Source organism: Mixophyes fleayi, unplaced genomic scaffold, assembly GCF_038048845.1.
Source record: "Mixophyes fleayi isolate aMixFle1 unplaced genomic scaffold, aMixFle1.hap1 Scaffold_4022, whole genome shotgun sequence".
In the NCBI taxonomy this organism is placed as follows: domain Eukaryota; kingdom Metazoa; phylum Chordata; class Amphibia; order Anura; family Limnodynastidae; genus Mixophyes; species Mixophyes fleayi.
In genome coordinates, this window is record NW_027448005.1 from 1 (window position 1) to 9976 (window position 9976).

The 9976-nt window shown below is 42.2% G+C and overlaps 1 protein-coding gene across 1 annotated transcript; it reads left to right on the forward strand.

Annotated features, from left to right (window-relative positions):
* Positions 1-178: 178 nt before the first annotated feature.
* On the forward strand, positions 179-9554 carry LOC142134146 (annexin A11-like; the record flags this gene model as incomplete). Its single annotated transcript, XM_075194487.1, has 3 exons — positions 179-302; positions 6439-6561; positions 7017-9554. Coding segments are annotated over 3 exons (307 nt in total), but the record flags the coding sequence as incomplete, so codon positions are not given.
* Positions 9555-9976: the final 422 nt, after the last annotated feature.

A 9976-nucleotide genomic window follows, 5' to 3' on the forward strand; every position in this document is an offset into this window, starting at 1 on the left:
TATTAAACCATTTGAAGTTTTTCTATTCATATTACTATAATACAGTAGGTCTACTATTGGCATGCAGCTAAATAAATTGGTCTGTAGTCATGTGAGTCTAATCCTCACATTTGTCATCAGTAATTGCATATTATATGAGACTCACCTTTTTTTAAAAAAAAAATATATGAGTGTGCAGGACAAAAAAATCCACTCTCCAGCACTGTACTTGTACTGACTGTGAATGTAATTTCTGTTTTTTAGTAAAATGCCTTAAAAACTGTTCAGCTTTCTTTGCGGAACGTCTCCACAAAGCAATGAAGGTAAGTCAAGCAATCGCGCTCCAAAAGCCATCTGACAGAAGTACTCGACCCTAATTCCATGTACAATTTAACAAACCTTGTTTAATCCGTAAATAATACATTGTGAAACTAAGCTGAACCATTAGTATTAGTATTGAAAACTAGACAGAAAATCTAAAGAAAAAAAAACTCCGCTTGGTTTTATTGGTAATTTTGTCAAGAGATACTTCTTATTTCTCTTTTATCCAGTCTGGGGGACACTGCTTACCATGGGATTGTGGAGGGAGCTTGGGGAGTTGGCACCTAACTAGTTAACTTTTAGTGCTGCCGACAGACCCCTCCCCTCTACAATCCCCCTGCCTCTTCCTCTTCCTGTCCGTTTTTTTCAGGTGCCCATGGAGTTGGGCAGTGTTTTTAGTGCTTAGTGTAATTTTATTACTTTTATTTTATTATTTTAATTCTTACTTCATTTTTTCCCAGTAGCAGGCTGGAGTGTGTTCTAATATAGAGGACACACTCACAGCACAGCAGCGCAGACGCTCCCCTGTCAGATGAGAGCCAGCGGTTCTCATTGACAGGGACAAGAAAGGAGATGGAGGAAAGGGTGTCTAAAATTGAGAGTGACAAGCGGTCTCACGGATCGCTGTCACTCCTGAGCCTCCCCGATAACCGGCGCTGCCATTGCAGGCATAGAGTGCCGGTTATCGGATATGTCAGTTGACGGCGGCCATTTTGGATTCCTCTGGAGGTCTCCATTACTCTTCTACAGAAAATTTATTTTATTTTTTAAATTGCTGCAGAAGCAGCACTACTGAAGGGGGAGAGTTAACACATAGAGCTCCCCCTCCTTCCTGAGAGAGAGATGGTCTGTCCCAGTCTTCTGGCGCCAAGGAGAAGCCCCGGCACAGAGAACAGATCTGAGGGAGCAGCACCAGGATACTGCTGTTGGACTTCTCCCCTGTTTGGCCTATGGCTAAGTATCTGATTTATTTAAATACATATTCTGTATTGCTGTGTACAAGAGGGCTAGTAGGAGTTATATTATAATTCTCCTACCTGCTTAAATATTATTTTGTGTTTAAGATATTACAAGTACAACTTTTTATCTAGATTAGTTGATTTTTGTAGTTACACTTTCCTCTATACATATCATATCTCTTTCTCTCTACTCAGCTAAAATTTTTCAATTTAAGTCTGTGTGTTTGGTGTGCCTTCCTTTATTCAGAAATGTCAGATAAATGAAAGGGCCCTAAATCAATATTTTTTACGTGTTCTAAATGTCATGTAAAATTAACTTGTGGACAGAAGGACCCGTTGGCGCTCTGTTTCTGAAGCAGGGGTCCCCCCTGCGCAAACCCAACAGGTCTCAGCCCCTCCATCAGAGGAACCGGCCTGGGTGGCCTCCCTGACACAGTCGGTTTCCTCCTTAGCACAGATTGTTTCTCAATCCAATCAATTGTGGTCTAGTGGGGCAACTTCGGTGTCTAATAATCCAAATACACCATTGGGCCTCCCTGCTTCCTCTGGTTCCAGTGGAACGTCTATACCAGGACCTTCCTCATTACAGACGGACCAAGCCCCTGTTCCCACAGAGCCGCCATGGTCCGCAGCTTTTATAAAGGGTTTGGATAAACTGAACCAGTTACTCAAATCCCCAAATATTCCACCTGCTAGAAGGAAGCGGCCTAGATCTGATAATACCCTTATGGTCCTTTCAGACTCTGAGGAGTTTTCAGAGGAAGAGGGGGATATTAATTCTGATCCTGACCAAGTTCTAACGTTGGGACAGGAAGAAAGCTCTAAAAGCCAATTTATTAACGATTTGGTTTTAACAGTAAGACAAGCGTTGGATCTCCCAGAACCGGAAGATCCGACTCCCAGAGACAGAAATCTTTTTAAGAAAGCCAAAAGAAGGGCTAGCCGTTTTCCCCCTTCTGTAGAACTTGGAGATATCGCAGAAGGAGCCTGGAAACAGCCGGAGAAAAGGTTCTCTGTTCCCAAAGGTTCTCTTCCCTGTATCCATTGCAGGAAGAGGATGTGGTTCGCTGGGAGAGCATTCCAAAAGTGGATATTCCTATAGCCCGATTGGCCAAGCACGCTTTACTCCCAGCCCCAGGTTCTGCATCCCTACAGGATGTCAATCACCGCAGAGTGGAATCCCAGCTAAAATCTATATTTGCGGCTGCGGGTTCTTCCTCTAGGCCCACATTTGCGTCAGCTTGGGTTGCTAGAGCCATGGAAGCATGGGCAGACCAGCTGGCAGAGGCATTACAGGAATCTGATTTACTTCCCCTGGCTTTGCATTTGAAGGAGGCATCGGGGTACCTGTATAAGGCGGCCCAGTATACAGCGGCTGTATCCTCTTCTATTCAGGCTGCATCTATCTCGGCAAGAAGAAGTTATGGCTGAAATCATGGGAAGGAGATGCGGAATAAAAAAAAAAAAAAAGCGTGGAAACCATTCCTTTTTCAGCGGCAGGTTTGTTCGGGCCGGAATTGGATACCCTGATCTCTCAGGCAACCAGGGGGCAAAAGCACTTCCTTGCCAGTATTCCCTAGCAGGAGCCGGAACCCTCGGGTCAGCTCTTTTTCGTCAGCCTTTTCGGGGGACCTCCTTTCCTAAAGGACAGTCCTTTAGAGGCAGACAGCCCAATTCTCGAGGCTCCTCTGCCAGGGGGAGATCCTCGTTTGCAGCTAGGCGCCAGGCCTCCATGTCCCAGGAGAAGCCTGCGTCATGACGACCACTTTTCTGCAGGGGGCGCCAGTGGGGGGACGTCTGTCTTTGTTTCAGGAACAGTGGGCAGCGTCCTCCCAAGATTCTTGGATTCGGGGTATTATATCAGAGGGGTACAGGATAGACCTGTTGGGCCCCGCTCCATATCGTTTCTTCCAAACTCCGCTACCCCGAGATCCATCAAGAAGGCAGGCTATACAGGATTAGGTCGCCTCTTTTCTTTTTCAAAAAGTTATCTGCAGGGTTCCAGATTACCAGAAAGGGCAGGAGTTTTATTCAAACCTGTTTCTGGTCAAGAAGCCGGATGGCTCCTTTCGCCCCATCCTAAATTTAAAGGGCCTCAATGTGCACTTAAAGGTGGACAAATTTCGTATGGAATCCCTGAGGTCGGTGATAAATGGCTTAGAGAAGGATCAGTTTATGGCGTCCATAGACATAAAGGACGCATACCTCCATATTCCCATATGGATTCACCATCAGTCTCTTCTAAGATTCTCGGTGGGATCCTTCCACTATCAGTTTCGGGCCCTCCCCTTCGGCCTCTCAACAGCGCCGAGGGTTTTCACGAAGGTCATGTCAGTTATGGCAGCATGTCTTCATCTTCAGGGAGTTCAGGTCGTGCCTTATTTGGACGATCTGCTCATAAAATCCTCCTCAGTAGATTGCTTATGTCATCACTTGTCCCTCACCTTGGTGGTCCTCGAGAAATCCCAGATGGTTCCGTGTCAACACATGGTTTTCCTAGGCCTCATCATGGACACCAGCCAGCAAAAGGTTTTCCTGCCCGTCGAGAAGGTTGCTTCAATTCAGAGCATAGCAACTCAGGTCTTGTCTTCCCCCAGCCCCTCAATGCACTTGTGCATGCGGCTGCTGGGAAAGATGGTGGCCTCCTTCGAGACCATCCCCTTTGGTTGAGCCCATTCTCGTTGTTTCCAGTGGGATCTGTTGACAAAATGGTCAGGATCCCACCTTCGCTTAGATCTCCAGAGGATCTCTCTATCCCCGAGGACGAGACAATCACTCCAGTGGTGGCTGATTCGGAAAAACATGACGGTGGGCAGGTCCTTCGCTCCATGGTCATGGATCATAGCTACGACAGACGCCAGCCTGAAAGGTTGGGGGCGGTGATCCTACATCTCCGGCTCCAGGGCTTCTAGTCGGTTCAGGAGTCAACCCTTCAATAAACATGCTGGAATTGAAAGCTATTCTTTTAGCCCTTCGGGGGGCCCAGTCCCTCCTCCAGGACCATCCCGTCAGTCCGACAATGCCATGGCTGTGGCATATGTCAACAGACAGGGAGGAACCAGAAGTGTAGCTGCAATGAAAATTGCAACTCAAATCTTGATTTGGGCAGAACTATATGTTCCAGCAATATCGGCAGTATTCTTTCCAGGAATAAGAAATTGGGAGGCCGACCACTTAAGTTGAAATCAGATGATGCCAGGAGAGTGGTCACTCCATCCAGAAGTGTTCCAGTCTCTGATTCAGAGGTGGGGTCTTCCGGATATAGATCTCATGGCCTCCAGACACAACAGAAAGGTTCACACATTTCGCGCAAGGGCAAGGGACCCCTTAGCGGTGGCAGTGGATGTAATGACGATGTCATGGGACTTCAGGTTGGGATACCTGTTCCCTCCGATTCCCATGCTTTCTCGTGTGCTCAGACGAGTAAAACAAGGAGGTCTGCCAGTAATTCTGATAGCTCCCTCATGGCCGCGCCGAGTCTGGTACGCGGACATACTCTATGGCAGAAGGACCGGGGTTTCGTCTTCCATCTCGAGTCGACCTCCTTCTGCAGGGTCCCTTCCGTTACCAGAATTACCTCAGATCAGTTAACGGCATGGCTGCTGAAGCCAGCCTCTGGAGGGCTAGAGGTTGTTTCCCCCAGTGTGGTGAACACTATGATGCGAGCCAGAAAGCCAGTCTCAGCTCGCATCTATCACCGGATTTGGAAAACCTATATCAGATGGTGTGAAAATAGGACATGTCACACGTCCTCTTTTAGCCTCCCTCGTTTATTGGCTTTTCTTCAGATGGCCTGGAAGCAGGGCTTCGTTTAGGTATCGGCACTTTCAGTCTTTTTTCACCTGAAATTAGCGGATTTGCCAGATATTAGGACTTTCCTTCAGGGAGTCTTGCATATTCAGCCTCCCTATGTTCCGCCTACAGCACCATGGGATCTCAATCTGGTGCTGGATATGCTTAAAGGGCCTCCCTTTGAGCCTTTACTTGTGGCAGATTTGAAATGGTTGACCTGGAAGGTCCTCTTTCTTTTGGCTATTGCATCTGCACGTAGGCTTTCAGAATTAGGAGCTCTGTCTTGTCGGGAACCATATCTGGTTTTCCACAAGGACAGAGCGGTGTTAAGAACCCTCCCTTCTTTCGTTCCTAAAGTAGTTTCGGTTTTCCATCTGAACCAAGAAATTGTAGTTCCGGTCTTCTCATCTACTTCCCATTCGGATCAACAGTCTATGGAAAAGTTAGATGTGGTTAGGGCTCTCCGCATTTATGTCAAAAGAACTTCTCAGATTAGACCTACTGATTCTCTGTTTGTTCTTTATGATGCTAATAAGAGAGGCTGGCCAGCCTCAAAACAGTCCATTGCAAGATGGATTACGGCTACTATTAGGCAAGCTTACATAAGGCTAACCGTCCGGTGCCAGAGAGACCTGGTCCTCTGTCTACACCTTTACAAAATTTTACCAGTTTAATGTATTTGCATCCGCGGATGCAAATTTCGCTCAGAATGCTTTGCGAGCGGGATTTTCAGAGTAGTCCCACCCTTAGGGGGCTGCTTTAGAACGTCCCCATGGTAAGCAGTGTCCCCCAGACTGGATGAAAGAGAGAGGAGGATTTATGTACTTACGTTAAATCCGTTTCTCTGATTCCGTCTGGGGGACACTGCGTTCCCTCCCTTCTGCTTTTCTTCTGTGTGCTCTTGTTTGACTGCCCTTTTTTCTCCTTGGGCTTTTTAATTAACTGACAGGAAGAGGGGAGGGGTCTGTCGGCAGCACTAAAAGTTAACTAGTTAGGTGCCAACTTCCCAAGCTCCCTCCACAACCCCATGGTAAGCAGTGTCCCCCAGACGGAATCAGAGAAACGGATTTAACGTAAGTACATAAATCCTCTTTTTTTTTTTATAACTGAAACCCACCTTGGGTGCAGTGCTGTTTAAGGTGTTCGGTTTTCTATCAAATAATTAAACCTACTTTCATTAGTAAAGATGTTGTCCCACTTAGTTTAGTGTTGATCCTGTTATGTAAATCTTTATTTATGTGGACTCCCTTTAATTATTCCTGGTCTTGCCAAAATAAAAAAAACTGTCCATAACCTCTGTGTTATGAGCTACTATTGGATTTACTGTATGGTTAGAAGTATACATTGTGCATGGGGTAGCATCTAACTTATCCCTGCTTGCGTGCAGGGTGCTGGGACAAAAGACAAGACCCTGATCCGTATCATGGTGTCTCGAAGTGAGGTGGATCTACTGGACATCCGGCAGGAATATAAAAGACTGTACGGCAAGTCGCTGTACACAGATATCACGGTAAGTATTGCAGTCCAGACATCTGTATGGGCACAAACCCATCACACCAAATGACCTTTGTGATAATTGAGACGAAAAAAATACACAAACTGTAATTGCAAGAACCCTGTGTGGATATTAAGGTGTGTATATTATTCTTACTACATTACTACCATTATTATTGAGTTAAATATGTCCCAGGGTGCTGTGCAATAGCAGACATTTACCTGTACTAAGACCTATTGTCCAGATTATTCCACAATCACATTTGTCCAAGGTTTTGTTTTAATGTTTTATTATTTATCTATTCTTTGTCATCTCTAGTACTTACCCACCATTTTAGGCCTTTATCTAGAACTGCTGTATATGTGGGATTGGAAATGCATAAAAAGGAAAATATTATTTTCCTACATTTTTTATGATGACCATAATAAAGGGTCTATAGCCAGTCTTTAACGCTTGCTCCTTTCTTATAGGGAGACACATCTGGAGATTACAGGAAGACCCTCCTGAAGCTTTGTGGTGGCAATGACTGAGCACGTGTCCTTTTATGTTTCCTCTTGTTCCTGAAAGATTTCTGATCCGTGTTTCCGCCTCTCCTTTTTTTAACATTAGCCTAAGCATGAGCTGGGTGCTCAATGCCCTGAAATCAATCATTGGGCACCCAACTCCTAAATTGTGCCTTAGTCCTCTACAATGTGTCTTGGAGCAGTCAGTCAGTCTGGCAGCAGTGAACACCCATATATTTTCATGTGCTTGGTGCTTATATAAACCTGTAACATCTCTTCTTATCCAGTTATGTTTCTTTCTTTGCATTAATCCGACTTAATTCTTCTGCATGCTGATGTGTTTGGAACTTAGATGCTTCTGCTGTTCTATGTGATATTCTTAACATTTTTTTTTACCCAAGGAGTAGATAAACTGTGTTTACTAGAAATGTTTTTTCTTTAGCACAATAATAAACAAATAGTAATGTCCTTTAAGAAAAGCGCACACAGTTCTAGTTCATTCAAACACAGTTAGGGAATGTGTCTGGAAATTGCCTCTTTAATAACACGCAGACTCTTTTTTAAAGAAACAACTGGCCATAACTAAAGCTAAATAACACATTTATTAAAGCTGAAGATGCCTAGCATACTGAGAAAGCAGAGGCATATGCCACTTTTATTGATACTTTTAAGTAAATTCAGAAATAGACAATGTATGGAAAATGGACATCGGTTAGTGAAATCAAGAGAACAGCACACGATGGCAAACACTTTGCTTTTAAAGAATTTAATTGAACTATAAATCCAAACACAGGGCTTTGTAAAGCAACTATATAAGTCATATGCTTTGTGATGCATTAAGAGCTAAATCTGCTTTACTCCTTTTATTTCTCAGTGGCAGAAGTAGGTTTAATGTGACACATCTGTGTAAGAGACCATATATATTTAGAATTCATGTTTAACTTTGTGAAGCTACTATTTTACATAATTGATTTTGTTCTAAAAATAGTGACTATAATTTATTTTTACCTTATCTGTACACAGAAATTAATTGCAGACCCTGCTGTTTGTGAACTTAATGACTTCGCAGAGATATCATAGCTCTGATGGGGCACATGAGTGATACTTTGTAAGACATGAAATAAATATTCATGAAGGGATGCCATATATTTGTTTAAATTTTTATAGTCTCCATGGATGTTCAGATATTTGATGTACAATTAAATACGTTTACTATATAAATTCTGAGGCTTTTTGTCCCATTTCAACATGCAATGCTTAAAATGATTAAATACCCCTGCAATGTTCTGACAGATTGGTATATGCCAAATTTAGTGATAAGGCTTACATAAAATAATTCCATCACACAACTCAAGGCTGTTTTCCAACTGCTAATGAGTAGGACTATAGTGATGTTACTAAGCTATCCTATCTGTGGCCAGGCCTAATGGTTCATTTATGGTAAACTTAAATAAAAGTAAACTTTGATAAAAGAAATAACAAATATGTGCTTTGCACTTGTAAATAAATGTAACAAACCTTTAGAAATATAGACTATGAATTTATAAACGATAAATTCTGCTAAATACATATTTACAAATACATCTTGCTGTAAAGAATCTGTAGTGGTAGTTATTTTGAGGACACTTCCCATTTACAGACCAAATACAAATTTTCGTATTGTATCGAATCTCCTGTTTTTAGGATTTGACTAAATCCTCTGCATTGAGTCTGACCAAATTTGAAACCAAATCCAATTAAAAACGATAAAAAAATAAAATGGGAGTGGACGCTGAGAAATACATATAGATGTAAGGATTAAGTAAGTTATAGTTAGATGGTTATACTTACAATTTTACAGCTGGTTTAATTCTATGCTGTTTTTTGTGTGAACTTTGACCTCAGAGACTCATTTGCCCTCCTTCCTTTCGTCACCATTTTGTTCCCCCTCTGAGTGTGTTTGCACTTATTTACTTCTCCTCCATTTAAATGAATTGCTATTTTTATTCTATCCATTTTTACACCTTCCTAGTGTCACCAGGCAATGGTCTTACAAGATGTTCCATTACCAGTGCTGTTTGAGATAATACTGTAGAAGCCTCTATTTAATGAGCTTTACTGTATTGATGGATATAGTGGTCCTCTCTATATTTCAGAAGCTGACAACAGTAATACTTGGCATTTTTTTCAACATAGCAAATCTGAATATAATGTTTATTACCGTGCCTTGAGTTTTGTCAATATACAGGAACTTTTATATATATTTCTCAATGTTAGATGTGTTTCAGTAACTTTTAGTTTTAAGTTTTGTGGTCCTTCAATCCACTACAATTGGAAAATGATGGGAAATGGGGAAAGAAGAATATTATCACACTGAAAAATGCCTCACCTTGACATGTATTTATGGGGGTGTATATTGCCTTAATAGAGGACAGTGCTTCTCTTAATCATGTTGTTCCCTAAGTCTATAAAAAGATTGAACTATTTTAAGGTAATAAACAGACTTAAGTGTGCTTTAGACAAAAATGCTTTTTTGTGTGACTGTTTTTTATCCAGATATTTCTGTTTGCTCCAGCAACAATGAGCTGAACTCGTATGTGGTAATTTTGTATACTTTAAGGTGGACATACATTTGTTTCTAGGCAAGCATGTTGTCACAAGTGCTTTTTCTGGACTTGCATTGTTTAAGCAGGATAACTGTTTTCAATATGCATCTTGGTAGCACAGAAAAACACTAGATATGTTTTAATGGGAATTACATTGTCTACATACATATCCAATGCAAATCTATGACTACCAATCCTCGGTCCTTATAGATGAGAAATCCTCTCTGGATCTGGGTGCACTTGTGTTATAATGAAACACAAGCATCATGTGTTTATAGCTTGTGACAGATTACATCACAACGTTGATTTTAATCATATTTTGATACCATAGTTTTATTTCAA